Below are 22,819 nucleotides of genomic sequence, written 5' to 3'. Positions count from 1 at the left end.
TAACATATCTCGATTCAAAAATACAGGTAGTCCTCGACTTACGACCACAATTGAGCCACAAATTCCCGTTGCTAAGTGAGACATTTGTTAAGCTCATTTTGCCCCATTTTAGGACCTTTTTTGCCAGAGTTGTTAAATGAATCATTGCGTGCTGCAAACTTCCATGGCTTCACCAGTCCAATCTGAGCTGGTGGGAGGGGGGGCACTCAGCTCCACGTGGGGAAGTGAGCAGCAAAGAGGTCAAGGCCCCCCCAATTCCCAGTTCTTCCCAATGGTTACCTGCGCACACTGGACAGCAGCGTTTGGGGTCTCGGAGAGGCCGGGCGCATGGCGTTGGGGGGCACAGTTCCTCCTGGCATCGGACATGCCCATCCTGAGCGAAGGAAAGGAAGAGATGTGAATTCACTTGGTGAGTTTAAGAGAGGGGTGGGCTTCAGCTCCCAGAATTCCCCAGCCGGCTCAGCGACTTCAATTCCCAAGCTTCAAAAAAGGATATTGAGACTCTATAAAAAGAGTGCAGAGAAGAGCAAGAAAGAGGATGAGGGGACTGGAGACTAAAACATATGAAGAACAGTTGCAGGAACTGGGTATGTCTAGTTTAATGAAAAGAAGGACTAGGGGAGACATGATAGCATCTTCCAATCTCTCAGGGGCTGCCACAAAGAATAGAATAGAATAGAATAAACAGAGCTGGAATAGCAATAGCAGTTAGACTTATATACCGCTTCATAGGGCTTTCAGCCCTCTCTAAGCGGTTTACAGAGTCAGCATATTGCCCCCAACAACAATCCGGGTCTTCATTTCACCCACCTCGGAAGGATGGAAGGCTGAGTCAACCTTGAGCCGGTGAGATTAGAACCCCTGAACTGCAGATAGCAGTCAGCTGAAGTGGCCTGCAGTGCTGCACTCTAACCACTGCGCCACCTCGGCTCTTATATAAAATTTGGAGTAGACTTTACAAGTGGCCAGAGATTAGAAGCCAAAACAAGAAATAAAAGTTTTAAAAACTATTGATGATGCTATGAAGAAATATATACAGTCTATAGGTAAAATTTGATTATATGCACTACACTATTATATTATAATATACTTACGATTAGAATTAAAACTACAAGAAGGCAATAATTGAATAGTAAACTACGAAAGCAGAATATACATGCGGATAAGGGACGCTGCGAAATTATACATATTATATATGTTATGTTGTTTGTGTCTTTAATCTGTTTTGTATTTCTTTTTGTATTTTCTCGTTTTTTGTTTTTCTTTGGGGGTTTTTTCTTGCTTGTGGTTTTTAAACTTGAAAATGTTCAATAAAAACTATTTAAAAAAACACACAGACACACACAACAGAGTTGGAAGGGACCTTGGAGGTCTTCTAGTCCAACCCTTTACCCAGGTAGGAAACCCTATGGCATTTAAAGGCAAAGGGTTATCCAATTATTTGGAGAAGAGGGAGCTATTTTCCAAAGCACTTGCAGGCAGGACACGAAACGATGGATGGAAACTAATCAAGGAGAGGAGCAACCTGGAATTAAGGAGAAATTTCCTGAGAGTGAGGACAATTAATCAGTGGAAGATGTGGGCGCTTCATTCTTGGAGGTCTTTAAGAAGAGATTGGACAAGCGTTTGTCTAAATGGTATGGGGTTTCTTGCTTGAGCAGGGGGTTGGACTAGAAGACCTCCAAGGCCCCTTCCAAGTCTTGTTATTCTTAGATAGTTCGGTTAGAATAGAGCTGGAAGGGACCTTGGAGGTCTTCTAGTCCAGCCCCCTGCTCACGCAGGAGATCTCATACCATTCCAGACAAATTATGTGTCCAGTCTCTTCTTAAAAACCTCCAGTGTTGGACAACTTCTGGTGGCAAGCTGTTCCACTGGTGAATTGTCCTCACTGTCAGGAACTTTCTCCTTAATTCCAGGTTGCTTCCCTCCTTGATTAGTTTCCATCCATTGCTTCTCGTCCTGCCTTCAAGGGGCTTTGGGAAATAAGTTGTATTATTGAATTCTGAATTCTGGCCTCATGGTTCGGCCAGAATAACCAGTTCACCCATCATGCCCTACTCACCAAGCACTGGCACTGCAGGCAGGGCCCCCCCGTGGCAGGCGAGAACTTCTCTCCGTCCTGATACAACCGTCCTTCAAATCCACAGCCTTGCAAAGGAGACCCAGGAAGGGGAAAGAGAGATGCGGAAGGGGTGTGTCAAACTTCCCTCTCCTTGGTGTAACCTCGGAGTAATTTTAAAACAAAAGTCTTCCCCACCTCCTAACTCTCCACCTGGCCATTTTCTCCATCTGCGATGGGCGGACGGGTAAAAAGATTCCCCCCCCCCCAAGAGAGAAAACTATGTCGAAATAGTCCTCAGACTTATGACCGTAACAGAATCTGGACGTTCAAGTTTCAAGTTGTGATGGTTGTACACTGAGCCATCGTGCGAGTGACCCAGTTTTAAGACCTGCTTTTTTCTGTGGTGGTTGTTAAGTGAACCTGCAGTCATTAAACAGATCCGTTGTTTGCTATGGGGAGTTTTTGCCGGGCACCAGAGGTGAACGTTTTGGCAAAAATTCATCATAAATTGCGGTTGTGTGAATATAAATGTGGGTCGGTTGTTGAGTGCCCAAAATGTTGCCACATGACGGGGTGGTGGTGGCCGTCGCAACTTTGAATCCGGTTTATAAGTAGCTGAGGGAGGTTTGTCATAACTTTTAATGGTCATTAAGTGACTGGCCATAAATCAAGGACTACCTGTAGTAAGGTTCTCCTCCGGTAGATGCTGATAGTCCTTGACTTAAATCCACGCATTTAGTGACTGTTCAGAGTTCCAATGGCACTGACCTATGACTGTTTTTCACACTTACGACCGTTGCGGCCTCCCCATAAAATTCGGAGCTTGGCAAGTGACTCATACGTACGACGGTTGCAGGGTCTCGGGGGGTCACGTGACCCGCTTTTGGTGACTTTCTGACAAGCCAGGTCAATAGAGAAGCCAGATTCACTCAAAGACCGTGTTATTAATTTAACCACTGCCGCGATTCACTTAACAACGGTGGCTAGGAAGGTCATAAGGTGGGGCAAAACAGTACGCACAACCATCTTGCTTAGCAATTGAGATTTTGTGTGGGCCCTGAAGCCGGCTTGACTTCAGTGCTGACCCACCGCAGACGAAGGAGAGCCGGGGGGAAGTAGAGAAAGCAACATACTTTCTCTTGGGAACCAAGGACACTCCTGCAGGCGCTGGAAAGGAGGGGACTGGAGTCCCTTAGCAACTGGACGTTATCCGGAGTGGACCACGTGGCTGATTGTTTTCAGAAAGTGACAAACTTTCACTTTTAACAAATTGAAAACCGTGGGAATATTCAAAAAGAGAAAAAGAGAAAAAGAGACTCACACAGAGAGAGAAAGAGAAAGGAAGAAATTAAGAAAAAAAGAAAAAAAGAAAGAAAAAGTGAGAGATGAAAGAAAAAAGGAAAAAGGGACAGAGACACAAAAGGAAGGAAAGAGAGAGAGAGATAGAGAGAGAGATAGATAGATAGAGAGAGAGAAAACACATGGCGGGCAAGCCACTCCCACCAGGTCACATGGCCGGCAAGCCACTCCCACAAAGGAGGCCACACCCACACTGAGTCACCCCGACGGCAAGAGGCCTTACGCGTTGAATCAATTGATCAATAAAATTCGGGTCAAATGCATTTCGGGGGGAAAGGAAACCTGCTTTCAAGTGGGGGGGGGAGACGACTCACCATCACAGGTGGGGCAACACTCCTCCGGGCGCTTGGCAGGATGGCTGCAGTGGGCAGGAGGGCAGCTCACCTGTCTGCAAGAGACCTCGCCCGCCTGTGGGGGCAAGGAGATCACTGGGGTGGTGGTGGCTGTGTCCCCTCCCTCCCTTCCCTCCCCCCCCCGAGACAGACTCACCCCCACCCACCCAAACAGACTCACCACGCAACGGCAGCGTCTGCAGGGGTCTGGGGTCTCCACGGCGTGGCCGTTACGATACTCACGTCCTTCCCAGAGGCAGCCTGCAGGGGGCGACGGATGCGTTGCAAATGTGGTCTGTGGCCTGGGATGCTTGTCCCCCCCCCCCACTTTTCTGCCCAATGGCGTCATCAGAGTTTGAGTCCCCCTTTCCACCCGATATCATTCTGGTTTATTTGGGATGCCCTTCTTTCTGCTCAATGACACGATCACAGTTTGTTTGGGATGCCCAGATCCCTTTCTGCCTGATAGCAATAGCAATAGCAGTTAGACTTATATACCGCTTCATAGGCCTTTCAGGCCTCTCTAAGCGGTTTACAGAGAGTCAGCATATTGCCCCCAACAATCTGGGTCCTCATTTTACCCACCTCGGAAGGATGGAAGGCTGAGTCAACCCTGAGCCGGTGAGATTTGAACCGCTGACCTGCTGATCTAGCAGTAGCCTGCAGTGCTGCATTTAACCACTGCGCCACCTTGGCTCAATGACGTCATGGTGGTTTGTCTGGGATGCCTAACCCCCCCCCCCCAAATTCTGCTCAACGACACGATCATGGCACCCCCCCCCAAAGACTCACCATCACAAATGGGGCAGCAGGTGCCCGGCCGAGGGCGGGCAGGGTGGCGGCACAGGCTGGCGCACTGCCTCCGTTGGCAGATGGCGTTGCCCTCCTGCAGCAGAGGGGGAGAGGAGGAAGACGGGGGTGAAAGGAGGGGCGTCTGGGAGGGGGGATCCCTGCAGCCCCCCCTCCCCTCCCCATGTTTACAGAGGCCGCTGGAGATTCCTTGGCCCAGAAGGCAAAGAGATGCGAGGAAGACGCGGGCACAACCGAGAAAAAAAAACGGCCACATAAAATTCACCCGATTTGGTCCTTGACTCAGAGGACGGTCAGAAAAGTCAAGATGGCAGGTTGGAAACTCCACTTGTGGTTTTTTTCCCCCCACTTACTGACTGTCATTGGGACCCGTTACTTGGCCCTTGAGCGGAGCGCTTAAATCTGGCCCACAAGGCCGGCCTGAAAATACCAAAGGACCAGCCCAAGGGGCCTCTCTCGGCCAAAACAGGCCGGGGGGGGGGGAAGGAGGGGCGGTGCAACCCCCGAATGGTCCGTTTTGGCTTCCCTGAAAATATTTTTGGCAAATGCCATTTCTGGCCAGCAGAGGGCTTCTGGAGACCAGGGACTACTATGGAAAGAAAGGAAGGAGGGAAGGAAGGAAGGAAGGAAGGAAGGAAGGAAGGAAGGAAGGAAGGAAGGAAGGAGAAGAAAGAGAGAGAGGGAGAGATGGAGGAGGGAGAGAGGAAGGAAGAAAGAAAGAAAGATGAGGAAAAAGAGAAAGAAGGAAAGAAGGAAGAAAGGAATGACGGAAGAAAGGAAGGAAGGAAGGGGAAGAAAGAGAGAGAGAGGGCGGAGGGAGAGAGGAAGAAAGAAAGATGAGGAAAAAAGAGAGAGAAAGAAGGAAGGAAGGAAGGAAGGAAGGATGGGAGAAAGGAAGGAAGGAAGGAAGAAAGGATCGAAGGAAGGAAGAAAGGAAGGATAGAAGAAAGGAAGGAAGGAAGGACGGGGAAGAAAGAGAGAGAGAGGGAGGAGGGAGAGAGGAAGGAAGGAAGAAAGAAAGATGAGGAAAAAGAGAGAAAGAAGGAAGGAAGAAAGGAAGGATAGAAGAAAGGAAGGAAGGAAGGACAGTGAAGAAAGAGGGAGGGGAGAGGAGAAAGGAGGAAGGAAGAAAGAAAGAATGAGGAAAAAGAGAGAAAGAAGGAAGGAAGAAAGGAAGGAAGGACGGAAGAAGGAAGGAAAGGAAGGAGGAAGGAAGGGGAAGAAACAGAGAGAGAGAGAGGGAAGGAGGGAGAGAGAAAGGAAGGAGGGAAGAAGAAAGAAAGAAAGAAAGAAAGAAGAACGAAGACTGGGCCTGTGTTCAAATGCCCACCATGACCACGCCCATCCCCCTCTTGGCCCCCACCCACCCCGTCCTCCGAGGTCAAACATAATAACGATGCGGCCCTCCATTCCCTTCCATCCAGTCAGAGCTGAAGAAGCTTCTGGGATGAGAAGCAAAACCTCTTCAAAGAAGTAAACCTGAAAAAGCCCCTTTGGGAGGCCTGAGAAGCCCCACAGACCTCATGCCAGGCCCCCGGAACCTCTGGTGGACGTCTGAAAGCCACGGGGGGGGGGGCAGCCGGGCACTTCCGGGACTCACCTGGCACCGGCATCTCAGGCAGGGGTCGGTGGGAGGCATCCACTCTTCCCCGTGTTCGTGCCTGGCGCTTCCATTCACGCAACCTGCGTCGTGGAGGAGGGAGGGAGTACCGGACGCGGGGAAGCCCACCCGGGGGTAGAAAAAGGAAGGGATTGTTGTAAAGGACGAGTAAAGGATGTAAAGCCCTCCCCCCATCCCAATTATTCAGGCTTGGAGCATAACTGCCCTTCACCCCGTCCCAGACCCATTGGGTCTCTCCGGCCTGGCCTTCTCCCTCAGGTCGGCCTGCCCTGTAGGGCTGTTGTTCTGGGGGGAAATGCTCTGTATGCCACCCGAGAGGAGAGATGGGGGAGAAACCTAACAGAGGCATTAGAGAGACTCACCCTGGCACCGGGGGCAACATTCTTCTGGATTGGAACAGTCCAGCTCTGGGCAAGGAATCCGGGAGCAGAGAAGTTTTCCATCCTGTGGGGAGGGAGGGAAGGAAGAATGGGAAGGGAGGAAGGAAGGAAGGAAGGAAGGAAGGAAGGAAGGAAGGAAGGAAGGAAGGAAGGAAGGAAGGAAGGAAGGGAAGGAAGGAAGGAAGGAAGGCAGGCAGGCAGGCAGGCAGGCAGGAAGGAAGGAAGGAAGGAAGATGAAGGGAGAGGTGAAGGAAGGAACAAAGGGAGGAAGGAGGGAGAGAAAGAGAGAAAGACAAAGAGAAACAAAGAAAGAAAGAGAAAGAAAGACAGACAGACAGACAGAAAGAAAGAAAGAAAGAAAAAGAAAGGAAGGAAGAAAAAAGAAAGAAGGAAGACAGAAGGGAGAGAGAGAGAGAGAAAGACAGAGAGGGAGGGAGGAAGGAAGGAACGAAGGGAGGAAGGAGGGAGAGAAAGAAAGAGAGAAAGATACAGAGAAACAAAGAAAAGAAAGAGAAAGACAGACAAAAGAAAGAAAAAGAAGGGAAGGAAGGAAGAAAAAAGAAAGAAAGAAGGAAGACAGAAGGGAGAGAGAAGGAAGGAAGAGGAGAAGGGCGAGATGTTTTATTTTGGAGCGCAATTTAGAAAAATAAATATTTATGCCCCCAAAACATTTATGTAGCTGCCCATCTTACACTGAACTCTGGGCAGCTTCCAAGCAATGATTAAAACAACACTTGTAATCAAACAACATCACAGATATGCTGAATCTATTTGAAATCATAAACATTATCTTTTCTTCGAGGCTTAAGCTTAAATCGGATTTGCTTCGCCCTCTTTACCTGATGAAATATTTTCTGGTTTGACACACCTTAAAAACCAGGTAGAGCTCTGATCACACCGTCAAGGAGGCCATCTTGACTTTTTTGACCCCCCCCTGGGCAGGGACTCCCAAGTGTGGGAAAACTTAAGCACAAAACTCGGAGGCATCTGCACATGTCCCCCTTTCCATTGCAGAGTTTCACAGCCCTGAAGCCCTCCCCTCCCCTCCCCTCCCCTCCGGTCACTCACAGTACAGGAGCAGCGCTGGCATCCATCGGCCGAAGTCACCTCCTGCCCAGGTTCCACCGGGTGCCCATCCAGCTCACAAGCTGCAGAGGGACGAGATCGGAGGACAAAAGGCCACTTGGAGATAAAATGACTGAGTGTGTGTCCGCGCACCACCTGCAAAAATCCGAATGACCATCGGGTGGCAGAGAAGAGGCTACAGAAACCTCCCTCTGTGGCCCTCTGAAGGGGGCTGGGATTTTTGCAGTTTGGCTCGGAACCCGAGGAGAGGAGGACGGGATGCCCTGCCCCCTCCAAGGGGCAACGATGGGGCCAAGAATGCTGCCCGCTTCCTTCCTTCCCTTCTCTCTGCCCAAAGTGGACTCTTCTTGGAAGATGGGAAAAGACCAGGATGGGGACAGGCTGCCATGGAGAAACTCTTAACTATTGGGTCCCCATGCATTGACCTGGACTTGATGGGACTTGATCAATGAATGAATCAATGCTTTATCCAATCAATCAATGAACCAATCAATGATTGATAAATGAATACAAGATTGAACCAATGAATGAATGAATGAATGAATGATTTACTCAATGAATGAATCAATGATTGACCCAATCAATCAATAAGTCAATAAACAGTTGACATGATAAATGAATCAATGATAGAATCAATGAATGAATGATTCTCAACAAATGAATCAATCAATAATTGACCCCCATCAATCAATCAGGCACTGAACGACTGACATGATAAAGGAATAAATGATTGAATCAATGAATAAATCAATCAACCAATGAACAATTGACTCAACGAATTGATGATGAATGTACCAATCAATGATTGACCCAATCAATCAAGGAGTCAATGAATGATTGACATAAATGACTAAATGATTGAATCAATTAATGAATAAATGAATCAATCAATGATTGATGCAACCAGTCAACAAGAATAAATGATTGACATGTTAAATGAATAAATGGATGACTCAATGAATGAATGAATGATTGATTGATAAATGAATACAAGATTGAACCAATGAATGAACGAATCAATGAACGATTTACTCAATGAATGAATCAATGATTGACCCAATCAACCAATAAATCAATAAACAGTTGACATGATAAATGAATAAATGATAGAATCAATCAATGAATGATTCACTCAACAAATGAATCAATCAATCAATTGACCCCAATCAATCAATCAGGCACTGAACAACTGACATGATAAAGGAATAAATGATTGAATCAATGAATGAATCAATCAAACAATGAACGATTGACTCAATGAATCAATGATGAATCAATGATTGACCCAATCAATCAAGGAGTCAATGAATGATTGACATAAATGACTAAACGATTGAATGAATGAATGAATCAATCAATGATTGACGCAACCAGTCAACAAGAATAAATGATTGACATGTTAAATGAATAAATGGATAACTTAATGAATGAATGAATCAATCAATGCTTGAATCAATCACTCAATCAATGAATTCATGAAGAGCTGCCACACCCACCATTTTTTAAAGTCCCAGAGTGGATTAAGAAAAAAAAAGCTTTCTTCCCATATCCTGCTATGCCCAAACCAGTAGATAATGGGTTTTGTGTGCGAAAGGCCCAAACCCCCTGTGGGAACACAAATGCAGCTTCAAGCATGAGATTTGACACACAAACACACTGTGGCTTTCCCCTGTATTGCACAAAAACTCTTACCTTGGCGGCAGCTGGGGCAACACTGCCCAGGCGGCGTGTAGCGGTCCTGGCACAAAAGCTGGGGGCATTCGGTCACTTGGCACCGGACTGTGCCTGCCTGGCACCGTTGGAGAGATAAAACAAGGTTTACCTAAGTGGCACTTGGGGGGGAGGGAGGGGGTAAGGCCTCTCTTCCCTGGCATCCCTGGGTGGGGTGGGGGCATCGGGCCTGGCATTTCCAATTCCCAATGTGGGTGTTTCCTAGCTGCATGGATCCTGGTTGCGGTGATTCCTGGATTGTGCCTCATGAAGCCTCTTATGGATATTATTTTGCCCCGGGGGTTTATCTTGTTTGGGAAACTTACACGGATCTTACAAGTGGCGAGTATCTAGTGGCCATTGCTCTGTGGACGAACCTTGGTCTGCTTTTGGCTGGATTTCATGGGACACTGCTGGGTTTTTAATGAAGGGAATTTAGAATACAACAGAATAACAGAGTTGGAAGGGACCTTGGAGGTCTTCTAGTCCAACCCCCTGCCTAGGCAGGAACCCCTATAGCATTTCAGACAAATGGCTATCCAGCATCTTCTTAAAAGCCTCCAGTGATGGAGCATTCACAACTTCTGGAGGCAACTTCTGTTCCACGGATTAATTGTTCTCACTGTCAGGAAATTTATCCTCAGTTCTAAGTTGCTTCTCTCCTTGATTAGTTTCCACCCATTGCTTCTTGTTCTGCCCTCAGGTGCTTTGGAGAATAGCTTGACTCCCTCTTCTTTGGGGCAACCCCTGAGATATTGGAAGACTGCTATCATGTCTCCCCTGGTCCTTCTTTTCATTAAACTAGACATTCCCAGTTCCTGCAACTGTTCTTCCTATGTTTGAGCCTCCAGTCCCCTAATTATCTTTCTTGCTCTTCTCTGCACTCTTTCCAGAGTCTCCACATCTTTTCTACATTGTGGCCACCAAAACTGGATGCCGTATTCCAAGTGCGGCCTTACCAAGACATTATAATGTGGTATCAACACCGTGTGATCTTGATTCTCTCCCTCTGTTGATGCAGCCTAGGACTGTGAGGGTTTTTTGGGTAGCTGCTGCACATGGCTGGCTCATGGAGCCGAGGTGGCGCAGTGGTTAAATGCAGCACTGCAGGCTACTTCAGCTGACTGCAGTTCTGCAGTTCGGCTGTTCAAATCTCACCAGCTCAGGGTTGACTCAGCCTTCCATCCTTCCGAGGTGGGTGAAATGAGGACCCAGACTGTGGGGGCGATATGCTGACTCTGTAAACCGCTTAGAGAGGGCTGAAAGCCCTATGAAGCGCTATATAAGTCTAACTGCTATTGCTATTGCTATGTTTAAGTGATTGTCCACTATTGCTGGGGAATAATAATAAAACCCACTAAATCTTCACTACAGATTAACAGAGTTGGAAGGGACCTTGTAGGTCATCTAGCCCAAACCCCTGCCCGAGCAGGAGAGCCTACCCCATTTCGGACGGAAGGCAGTCCAGTCTCTTCTTGAAAGCCTCCAGGGACGAAGCTCCCACAACTTCCGAAGGCAAATGACGCGTGCGTACGTGCGAGTGAGTAAGACAGCACGGGGCCTGCCCCCACACCCACCTCACAGGTGCAGTGGCTGCATGGATCCTCCAGGAAGCCATCTCCGTCCTTCAGCAGGTGTCCGTTGTACATGCAACCCCCACATTCGGGGCAACACCTGTCCTCGGGGGTGGCAGGATGCTGGCACAGGACGGGTGGACAATCCTCCACTTCACAAGTCACTCCGCCATCCTGGGTGGGTTGCAAAGGGACCCAAACTCCATGGGAAGAATTTTTTTTTCCTACCTTTCCTGCCAAATCAGGAAGTTGGCATCCGTTCTTGCCACGGCCGCACGGCCACTCACCTCACACTGGCATCTCCGACAAGGATCCGGCTTCCAGCTCTCGCCATCTTTTCTGCCGTCGGCGCAGCCTGCAGGGAGGACGGGGGGTGGGGGTGGGTGGGAAGCGCACCAGTTGGATTTCTGCCTGCGGAGCAGTGGTCAAAGGGAGAAGGGCAACAGGGGCAATGCAGGGCAAAGAGGATATGTGCCTCGGGACTGTGGACCAAGACTTCGAGGTCGAAAACGTCAAGATGGTGGCCTCGAGCGGACCTGAGGCCGCCTTCTTGAAGTTTTTGACCTCCCCCATCTCTGTGGACACTCCTGAATGGTGGAAAATCCAGAAACCCACTCTGTAGATCACGCGCTCTTGAATTCTAGATTGATCTTTGTTAAAGATCTGGGAGAGACACGGAAAGAAGGTCAGCCAATGAATAGGCATAGCAACTAAGTCAGCTTAAACAGATCTGTGCAGGGAATCGAAACCGAAACAGTCTGCCGCTCTGAGAAGTAAACTATCAGTCTGTCTGGGCTCGTCTGCTGAAAATGAAACCAACTGCTTGTGTTTGCCTGTAACTCTCCTGCCTTGTGTTTACTCGGAAGAACCACCTGTTGGTATTGTACATTGATTCACCTGTTCTTATGTACGGAAAGAAGTTAATGAACGCAGCTGCATCTGTTACCTGTGTCTGCTTTCTGGATTTGAACTGATACAACAAACTCTGACAATCTTGGCAAGAGCTGAAAGGGGGGCACGGCCTCCATCCATCCCATGCCCTCCCCGGCTTCCCTGGGCCCGATCCTCCCAAGGGAGGTTGGCATGGTGAGTCTCGAGCCCCGGGCATTTCCTCACCCCCACAGTGCATCCAGTTGGGCTGCAGCTGGCACTTGGCCTCGCCCTGCACACACACGCAGGAGGTGCAGGGGTCTTGGTCCCAGGAAGCCCCCTCCTCGTAGTGCCGTCCATCTGCAAAGCAGGCTGTCCGCCGACACTCGCATTGTTCAAGGGTCTTCACGCGGCCCAGCAGGTCGGAATTCTGTCGGGGGACGGGGTGGGTGGGGGAGGGGGAGGGAGAGAAGAGTTGCAGAATCAGAATTGTATGTCAGCACGCAATTGGGGGTCATCCCCCCCCCCGCCACCCAATTAAGGTGCCACTATTAAGGTGGCAAGGCTGCTTCTCCACTCTTTTGGGAACAGGTTCCTAGTCCTCATGGTTAAAGGGCACAACGATGTGCAAATTCCATGGACGGACCCTTTGGAAAAATAAACAGAGGAGGGTTATCAAAGCCTTCCTCGCCGATTGCTCTGTGGTTAGCGATCCATGGCAGGATCCCCCTAGATCAGGGTAGAATCACCAATAGAAGGGAATATTTTGGGTTGAACTGTGGCATCCTTGGTGGTCTCTGAGCTCGGTGGTTTTCTTGGCAACGTTTCACGACCCAACTAGGTAACGTTGTCAGTTCCACAGGGCAGTGGGGTTTGGTGAGAGGAGGCGGACGAGGAAGAGAGGAGGAGGAGAACAGTGGGGTTGTTGTTGGTCTCTGAGCTTGGTGGTTTCCTTGGAGACGTTTCACGACCCAACTAGGGAACATCATCAGTGCTCGAAAGAAGTGGGGTTCATTCTGTGTTCTTATGGGCTGTTTCAGTGTTTGTGGACACGTTCTTGGTCTCTCTTTGATTAGGCAGTTGTTTGCTCTTTGACCTCGTCTCTGACTTGGTACTTCCTTGATTGGGATGGTTTACTTGATTGTTGGTCTAGTATTAATCTTGGTGTTAATCTCTGTTTATCTGGTGTTGCTTGCTGGCGAAAAGCTGTTTCGGTCTTTCTGTTTCCTTTTTAGCTTTTTGATTGTCTCTTTTGAATGGCGTGTAGCTGTTGTTTATCTCTATGTGCCCGGTGATGACTGATTTGTCTGCGTGCCAGGCGTCTAGGAATCTTCTCATGCTTTTGGACTTGATCAAGGAATCACTAAGAACACTCACACCGATTGGGCAAAGCCACTTGTACATAAGCCAAGAGAAACCCCACTCCCTTCTAGCACGGATAATGTTCCCTAGCTTGGTCTTGAAATGTCTGCAAGAAAGCAACCAAGTTCAGTGACCACAAGGACCTCACAATCCTCCTCCTCCACTCAGCAAACCCTCCTGCCAAGCGGCCTCAATGACTCCCAAAGAGACAGCTAATGGCAGTCTGATGGCTGGAAGGAATGTAAAGCCCTCCCTTCCCCACCATTTAGTCGGAACTGAAGAAGCTTCTTAGATGAGAAGGGAAACGTCTTCAAGAGAAAAGCAAAAGAAAATCAAGTCCAGTTGGCTTTTTAAAAAGCACCTTTGGTCACCAGAGTTTGAAAACAGGGAGCATTTAAATTGAACTGAATCCAGGACTCTTGGATGAATCTTTATTTTATTTATTATTTTATTTTATTATTTTATTTTATTATTTTATTTTATTATTTATTTTATTTATTATTTTATTTATTTTATTTATTTATTTTATTTATTTTATTTATTTTATTTATTTTATTTATTTTATTTATTTTATTTATTTTATTTATTTTATTTATTTTATTTATTTTATTTATTTTATTTATTTATTTTATGTATTTTATGTATTTTATTTATTATTTTATTTATTTTATTTATTTTATGTATTATTTTATGTATTTTATGTATTTTATTATTTATTTTATTTATTTTATTTTATTTTATTTTATTTTATTTATTTTATTTATTTTATTTATTTTATTTATTTTATTTATTTTATTTATTTTATTTATTTATTTTATTTATTTATTTTATTTATTTTATTTATTTTATTTATTTCATTTACTTTATTTATTTTATTTATTATTTTATTTATTTCATTTACTTTATTTTATTTATTTTATTATTTTATTTATTTCATTTACTTTATTTTATTTATTTCATTTACTTTATTTTATTTATTTTATTATTTATTTTTATTGTATTTATTGTATTATTTATTGTATTTATTGTATTTATTGTATTTATTGTATTTATTGTATTTATTGTATTTATTGTATTTATTGTATTTATTGTATTTATTGTATTTATTGTATTTATTGTATTTATTTATTGTATTTATTTATTGTATTTATTTATTTATTTGTCAACAAGTACACAGAAACAAGTAGGAAAACACATGAAAAAATGGCGCATGTAAATGGATATAAATAAGCAAAACATCGCCATAAACACATAAAAGGAGGACATATCAATGGGGACAGTGGGACAAGGACAGTGGGCACACTGGTGCACTCATGCGTGCCCCCTTAGGGCCCTCTTACTGTAGGCAGCTTAAGGTCGAAGGTATTGGGGGGGGGGTGTTAGAGGACCTAGCAACAGGATCAGGTAGGGTGTTCCACACATTTACTACTCCTCTGTTGCTGAAATCGTTTTTCCTGCAATCAGGATACTTGGCCCAAGTAAGTCCTCCGAATGGCACTTCTGTCGCGATGGGTCTCACCCTCAGCGCTAGAGGGGTGGAGTGCCAACCTGCTTTCAAGCCAGTCAGCTCCGCCTCCAGAACCACCATCAGAAAGAATTGACTGGTACCGTCCAGTCCTCACCTGTTCCTTCACCATATCCAGCATGGCTCCCAGCCCCTCCACCAGCCCCTCCAGTCTCTGGATCTGGTCTTCCAGGCTGGCCACGCCCGACCGTGCAGATTCCAGGGCTGGCAGATCTGGCCGGCTGGGCTCTTGCTGGTAGCGGTGAGTTTCTGCCAGGGCCAAGGGCCCGAAGGGTGGCAAGGACTCCTCTGGATCCAGAGAAGGTTCGTCTGGGAGATGGAGATACTGGTCCTCAGACAGACCGTAGGGCAGGGGGAAGAGGTCCAACTCTGTGGGTCAGCAACACAAGAGGAGAGAGCCAGGAGTTTAAAAAAAAGGTTCCAATGATGGCACGTCGCACAGCTAATCTTCGGAACTTTTTTTAAAAAACTTTTAAAGTAATTTTTTACTACAGGTTCTCTGGAAATAAGGGGATGGGTGTCCATTTTTGCTCACAACAGTCTTTCCTGAGGCGTGCTAGGCCAAAAATGGGGGTGGGGGTACTGAGAAAGAAAGAAAGAAAGAGAAAGAAGAGAGAAAGAAAGAAGGGAGAAAGAAAGAAATAACGAGAAAGAAAAGAAGAAAGAGAAAGAAGAAAGAAAGAAATAAGAAAGAAAAGAAGAAAGAAAGAAAGAGAAAGAATGAGAAAGAAAGGAAGAAAGAAAGAAATAACGAGAAAGAAAAGAGGAAAGAAAGAGAAAGAAGAGCGAAAGAAAGAAGGGAGAAAGAAAGAAATGAAAAAGAAAGGAAGGAAGGAAGAAAAAAACAGAGAAAGAAAGAAAAAGAAAGGGAGGGAGAGAGAGAGAGAAAAAGGAGAGGAAGGGAGGACTACAAACCTGGCACTAGGCGCAGCTTCAGAGGATAATCCAGGGCTGGAAGGGACCTGGAGGTCATCTAGTCCAACCCTGTTCCAGCAGGACATTGTTAAGGTGAGTTTCTGTCTTTTGACCCCCCCCCCAAGTTACATGACTCCATAGCCACGCCCACCCAGCCACATGACCCCCCCAAAGCCACGCCCACCAAGCCATGCCCACAGAACCAATAGGAAAGCAATTGAGATTTCACCACTGGTCAGAGCTACCTGGTGCAGGTGAGGAGGAATCTCCAGAAGTCCCCCCCCCCTCGTCCCCTGGGCCCATTCATGGCGGGGGGAGGGGGGAGCTCATCCTTTCAGCCGGCTCTCGGCAGGATATCGTTTCATTTATTTTAGATTTTTATCCTGCCTTTATTGCTCTATTGGAAGTAACTCAAGCCAACGAGCATCCTTAATATCCTTTCCGTATCCTCTTTCCCCCTCAGCAACAACCCTGCGAGGTGGGCTGGGCTTAGAGAGAGAGGGAATGGCTCAAAGTCACCCAACTGGCTTCCAGGGCTAAGGCGGGACTAGAACTCACCGTCTCCCGGTGACTGGCCCAAAGTCACCCAGATGGCTTTCACGCCTAAGGAGGAACTAGAACTCACTGTCTCCCAGCTTTCATCCTTAAAGTGGAACTAGAACTCGCCATCTTCTGGTGATTGGCTGAAAATCACCCAGCTGGCTTTCATGGTTAAGACAGAACTAGAACTCACCATCTCCCGGTGTTTGGCCTAAAGTCACCTAACTGACTTTCATGCCTAAGGCGGGACTAGAACTCCCAGTCTCCTGGTGATTGGCCCAAAGTCACCCAGCCAGCTTTCATGCCTAAGGAGGAACTCGAATTCACCTCCTCCTAGTGATTGGCCCAAAGTCACCCGGCCAGCTTTCATGCCTAAGGAGGAACTCGAATTCACCTCCTCCTAGTGATTGGCCTAAAGTCACCCAGCCAGCTTTCATGCCTAAGGCAGGACTAGAACTCAGAGCCTCCTCTTTTCTAAACCAGCTCTAATCACCAGGCCAAACTGGCTCTTCTGTTAGTGAAACCAGCTCCCTGAGAAACTGATCGGGCACGCGTGCTGTTCCTCCGACGGAAAAATGTGCATTTGCACGTTGGAGAGGAGTCAGAAATGAAGAGCGGAGGGCTGTGCAGCCAGAAAAACACACACACACACACACACACACACACACACACACACACACACGGCTTCTCCCAGGCGGGCGGCCTTTGCGCAATCTGAATCTAATTGATCTCAGCAGAACCAGGCCAAATTATGCAAACCACAACAAAGGGAGGCCTTGTGCGAAAGCTGTTCCTGTGCCGGATTTCTCTCTGGATGCCTCGGTTTCTTTCTCCCTCTCCCGCTCGGGATCCTGGATCTCCACTAGAAGGTTCCGCCATCGAGGCTCCCACGCGGTGGTCCCCCCCGGGGGGGGAGATGAGAAGGAATTGCTCTGGCAAAGAGACCTTTGGCTGCTCCAGGGGCACAAAGACCCCCTCCCCAGAGGGGCGTTGCTCCTGGTTTCGGCCCAGTTCTGCTGAACCGCGAGTGGAATTCAGGCCATGGGTCGGAGAACCGGCAACGACTCAGGCTGGCCACGCCCCTGAACTGGTTTCCTTGCCTCTGCTAGGCTGCCGCCATTTTGGGATTTTAGTAGCTGCACAGGCGTGCCGAACAATTTACATTGAACAGCGCACATGCGTGGGGGTTGCAAACTGGTAGTAAAATTGACAGCAACCCACCCTCCCCAAAACCAGAGATGGGTTGCTCCCGGTTCGGATCGGATCGGTTGAAGCAGGAGTAGTGCTGGCATGAGGCTCCGCCCACCTTCCTGGACGCTTCTGCGCATGTGCAAAAGTCTTGCGCGCGTGGGCGAAGTGTGCGTGGGAGCATGCCCAAAACAGTAGTAAGAAAATTAGCAGCCCACCCCTGGCTGCAACTCAACCCTTCCACCTGGGCCACTAGATGAAAGAGCCCTCTTGGCCGGCAGCTCCTTCTTTGCTGGAAGGGCTGAGAAAAGGGGGAGGAGGAGGAGGAGGAGGGATGAGAATGGGATGGAGAAGAAGGGATGGATGAGGAGATAAAGAGGAGAGGAAGAAAAGGGGGAAAGAGAAGAGGAAAGGAAGAAGAAGAAGACGAGAGAGAAGGAGGATCAGAAGGAGGAGGGATGGAGGTGAAGGAGTAGAAGTAGAGGGGGAGGAAAAGGAGGAAGAGGGGATTCCTCTCTCTCTCTCTCTCTCTCTCCCTCTCTCCTCCCCCTCTCCCTGTCCCTCCCTCCCTCTTATCTAGATCAGTGTTTCCCAACCTTGGCCACTTGAAGATGTCCGGACTTCAACTCCCAGAATTCCCCAGCCAGCATTCGCTGGCTGGGGAATTCTGGGAGTTGAAGTCCGGACATCTTCAAGTGGCCAAGGTTGGGAAACACTGATCTAGATATCTAGGAACCGCCATGCCACACCACGGGAGTGTAAAATCAAGAGGGACAGAGCTTGTCGCTTGCCAGAATGATTGATATCCTTCTACATCCAGCCCAAATGTCCATTCTCCAACGTGGCTCAGAACCGGACCAGCCCCAAATGTTCTGTTGGCCTCCCTGCTCCGGAGGGCTCCCTTCCCCCTGCCCTCCCTGGCATCGTGCAGCCTGCCCACCAGCTGTTGCCTCCTGTCTGGTGGGAGCCCAGCCGAGGCCCCCAGGGCTCTTAGCCGCCCCCGACGAGGAACATCTGGCCCCCAGAAAACCTTCCCCACTGCTGGGACTCCTTTGATCTCTGCCTCTCAGCTGCCCCCTCTGACTTGGTCCTCTCCGGGTGACCCTCCCCAGCTCTGGGTCAGTGGGTGGCCTGGGAAGAGATCTCGCTGAACTGCAATACTAGGAAACCCCCTCCTCTCTCTCTCTCACACACACACACACAATCACACCCCCTGCCAGACCCGGGAATGCAGATGTGGAGACCCTTACCCGGCAGGTTCTCACAGTGCCAGGGGCGGTGGGGGAAGCCACGGGGTGAGATCTCGGCCGTCTGCCAGGAGCCCTGCAAAATAATAATAATAATGAAACAAGCATCGTAGCCGTAAATGCCTGAGGCCAGGTGATGGGGAGTTCTAGTCCCGGCTTCTAGGCAAGAAAAACAGCTGGGCGACTTTGGGCCAATCCCTGTCACTCTGCTCAGCCTACCTCAGGGGGTTGTTGTTGTGGGGAGAATAGGAGAAGGAAGCAGTATTAGTTAAAACCAGAGGCCCTACACCATTTCGGACAACTGGCTATCCAACATCGTCTTAAAGACTTCCAGTGTTGGGGCATTCACAACTTCTGGAGGCAATTTCTATTCCACTGATTAATTGTTCTCACTGTCAGGAAATTCCTCCTCAGTTCTAAGTTGCTTCTCTCCTTGATTAGTTTCCACCCATTGTTTTTTCTTTTACCCTCAGGTGCCTTGGAGAATCCCTCCCTCCCTTGCTCGCTCCTTCCTTCCTTGCTTGCTTGCTTCCTTCATTCCTTTCTTCCTTCCTTCCTTCCTTCCTTCCTTCCTTCCTTCATTCTTTCCTTCCTTCCATAGAATAAAATAGAATAGGAATAGCAGAGTTGGAAGGGACCTTGGAGGTCTTCTAGTCCAACCCACTGCCTAGGCAGGAAACCCTACACCACTTCAGACTAATGGTTGCCCAATCCCTTCTTAAAAACAGTGTTGGAGAATTCACAACCTCTGGTGGCAAGCTGTTCCACTAATTGTTCTACCTGTCAGGAAATTTCTCCTCTGTTCTAAGTTGTTTCTCTCCTTGATTAGTTTCCACCCATTGCTTCTTGTACTGCCCTCAGATGCCTTGGAGAATCCCTCCCTCCCTCCCTCGCTCCTTCCTTCCTTCCTTCCTTCCTTCCTTCCTTCCTTCCTTCCTTCCTTCCTTCCTTCCTTCCTTCCTTCCTTCCTTCCTTCCTTCCTTCCATAGAATGAAATAGAATAGAATAGCAGAGTTGGAAGGGACCTTGGAGGTCTTCTAGTCCAACCCCCTGCCTAGGAAGGAAACCCTACACCACTTCAGACAAATGGCTCTCCAACATCTTCTTAAAGACTTCCAGTGTTGGGGCATTCACAACTTCTGGAGGCAACTTCTGTTCCACTGATTAATTGTTCTCACTGTCAGGAAATCTCTCCTCAGTTCTAAGTTGCTTCTCTCCTTGATTAGTTTCCACCTATTGTTTCTTTTTTTACTCTCAGGTGCCTTGGAGGATCCCTCCCTCCCTCCCTCCCTCCCTCCCTCCCTCCCTCGCTCGCTCCTTCCTTCCTTCCTTCCTTCCTTCCTTCCTTCCTTCCTTCCTTCCTTCCTTCCTTCCATAGAATAAAATAGAATAGAATAACAGAGTTGGAAGGGACCTTGGAGGTCTTCTAGTCCAACCCCCTGCCTAGGCAGGAAACCCTACACCGTTTCAGTCAAATGGCTATCCAGCATCTTCTTAAAGACTTCCAGTGTTGGGGCATTCACAACTTCTGGAGGCAACTTCTGTTCCACTGGTTAATTGTTCTCACTGTCAGGAAATTCCTCCTCAGTTCTAAGTTGCTTCTCTCCTTGATTAGTTTCCACCCATTGCTTCTCGTTCTACCCTCAGGTGCCTTGGAGAATAGTTTGACTCCCTCTTCTTTGGGGCAACCCCTGAGATATTGGAAGACTGCTATCCTGTCTCCCCTGGTCCTTCTTTTCATTAAACTAGACATTCCCAGTTCCTGCAACCGTTCTTCCTATGTTTTAGTCTCCAGGCCTTTGATCATCTTAACCTGTATTTCTCACAGAGTTATGGAAATGTATAAATTCTTCCCAGGCCACAGGAAAATAACAGTTGGCATTAACCAAGTGGTGCCCCTGGCACGAAGAAACCCCAAGCGGCCTGTGGTGAAACGGGCTGAGGATTGGGGTTCCAGGGTAAGCCCAAAGTGGTTTTTGGGGAACGCTCTGGGCACAGGGCGCAGCTAAGTGGCCCCTGGGCCGGACTTACCAGGAACTTGCTAGATTCATCTCCGGCTAAGCTGGCAAAAGTGACTTGCAGGTCGAGGGGCAGCCGGAGGCTGAGCAGGTCGTCCCCACGGCCGTCCTCAAAGACGAAGGGCTCTTGGCAGTCCACGTAGAGGGAGACGCGCCGGGGCTCCAGGTTGAGTGCCAGCTGTGCCCAGCGGCTGTGGGCAAAAGGGGTGCTCCCGGGGAAGACCAGCGAGGCCGGCTCCATGTTACGCGCTGCCCGGTACGCCAGCCGGAGCTGGTTCTCCTGGGTGCTGGATGCCAGCTGTAGGAGGGGCTGCCCGTCCCGCTTGGAGGCCGCCGGGGAGGCCAAGGAAATGAGGGTCCCCTCCGAACCGGGGCTCTGGCGGGCCACGAAGTGGAAGCCCAGGGCAGCTTGCACCGTGGACAGCAGGTAGACGGAGTAGTCCCAGGGCAGGGTGAGGACGGGCACCCGCCGGCGGAACTTCCAGGCCGGGATGCCCGGGTCGGGGCCCTTGGTCTTGCCGATGCCTGGCACCGAGCTGCTGACGTTGAGCGCCTCCAGCAGGTCGAGGACTGTAATGGAAGAGCAGGTTTTTTTTTTAAAGAGGCTGGTCCTGTCTTGGGGATTTGGGGTGGGTGGGAGTTGGAGTTTGGCCCCTGGGGAGTTTACAGACCGGCGCCTGGCGTTTGCTGAGCCATAATAGGGGTGTTGAGGAGCCATCGTCCCCCGTCTCCCCCCATGGGATGAGCCTGCTCCCCTCGTGGCAGCAGAAGAGGCTTCCCAGGGATCCCGTTGGTGGGTGGGATCCAGGGGAAGAGCCTTTGTTGCTCTGCCCCCCCCTGCCCCCCTGTGGAAGAGCCTTCCATGTTGCTGGCCTTCTGGAAGGGGAGTATTAAGCCTGGTTTGGCTGGTTGGCTTCAGAGGCTGAGTAAACAATTCCCTAATTGAGGAGCTGTCAGGAGTATTCTCAGTGACAGGCGAAGCACTAGAATATAGACAGAGAGCAAACCCCACATTAACACTGCTGATGTCACCTAGTTGGGTCATGAAACGTCTGCAAGAAAACCACCAAGCTCAGAGACCACCAGGGACCCCCTCACAGCCCTCCCTTCCTTCCCTTCCCTCCCGCCTCCTTCCCCTCCCTTTATTCTTTCTCCTGCAAGAAAACAATTAAGCTCAGAGAGCACAAAGGGACTCACATTCTTCTTCCTCTTCCTCTCCTCCTCACCACAAACCACCTCTCCCTCCTAGCACTGATGATGTTACCTAGCTGGGTCATGAGACATCTGCAAGAAAACCTCCAAGCTCAGAGAGCACCAAGGACCCCACAGTTCTCCTCCTCCTCTTCCTCCTCCAACCCCACTCCCTCCACTAGGGATCACAAAAGAAAAACACGGCAAAGGTGAGTTATATTTAATGCTGCATATATTAACGGCGGCAAGACTGGTTTTTGCACAGAAATGGAAAAATAAGGAGACTCCCTCGGAACAAGAAATGATAAATGAGATACTGACGTGCGCAGAGATGGACAGACTGACTCTTAGAGCTCAAAGACGAGGGTGAGACGGAACATCACGAAATCTGGGACAAATGGCACTGATGGTTAGAAACGAGGTGGAAAGGCCGGGACAGAAAAACCCAGACAATTGGAAAATGTGGTATTAAGTAGGTGTGATGGGTAGGAATCGGATATGTATCTGTGTGGTTAGTAATTATATAAACGAAAGGATCAACGGACAGGTAATCCTGACTGACTACACCCACCTATGTAATGGATACAAATTACAAAATGTAATTGTTGTAAGATCCAATCACTTTATGGAAATGTTTTTTGCCAGAAATGTCGCACTATGTCCAATGTTTTTAATGTTTATCTAATTAAAAAAAACTTAGAAAAGAAAAGGCAACAGAATTGACCTGCCAATCAGCGAGCCGAGGAAAGGCAGAAGAAAGACGAGTGGGACTGAGATTCCTCGAAGAAAGAGATTTACTCCGGATGATGAAACGAAAGTTTCAAAAGAAACTTTCTGGATGAAAAGTCGTGTGGTTTTGGAGAGATCCCGGTGGGCCAGTCGAGCGCCAGCTGCCCGGAGGAGAGCAAATATTGTCCTTGTCTGCTACGAGGAGGCACAGATAAATTACCCAGCAGTCAGTGTGGCATCGACAGCTGGGAGTAATTTCCCACAAATTGTCAAGAGGCCAAGGGTGTGAGTGTGCGTCCT

At 48.4% G+C, this 22,819-nt stretch overlaps 1 protein-coding gene across 1 annotated transcript in view; it reads right to left on the bottom strand.

Annotated features, from left to right (window-relative positions):
* KCP (kielin cysteine rich BMP regulator) overlaps window positions 1-22,819 on the bottom strand; it is a 59,367-nt gene that overhangs the window by 33,704 nt on the left and 2,844 nt on the right. The window contains 12 exon segments of the mRNA XM_087722511.1: window positions 280-373; window positions 2,063-2,148; window positions 3,736-4,014; window positions 4,546-4,639; window positions 6,164-6,246; window positions 6,547-6,628; window positions 10,938-11,108; window positions 11,222-11,289; window positions 12,051-12,234; window positions 14,789-15,060; window positions 18,585-18,657; window positions 20,613-21,169. Of these exon segments, the coding sequence (XP_087578637.1) occupies window positions 280-373; window positions 2,063-2,148; window positions 3,736-4,014; window positions 4,546-4,639; window positions 6,164-6,246; window positions 6,547-6,628; window positions 10,938-11,108; window positions 11,222-11,289; window positions 12,051-12,234; window positions 14,789-15,060; window positions 18,585-18,657; window positions 20,613-21,169 (2,043 nt within the window).

This window comes from Thamnophis sirtalis, unplaced genomic scaffold (assembly GCF_051295495.1).
Source record: "Thamnophis sirtalis isolate CommonGarterSnake01/CBP01778 unplaced genomic scaffold, rThaSir2_p1.2 scaffold_9, whole genome shotgun sequence".
In the NCBI taxonomy this organism is placed as follows: domain Eukaryota; kingdom Metazoa; phylum Chordata; class Lepidosauria; order Squamata; family Natricidae; genus Thamnophis; species Thamnophis sirtalis.
The sequence above is the reverse complement of the archived record's forward strand: the minus strand, read 5'-3'. Positions and strand labels throughout refer to the sequence as shown.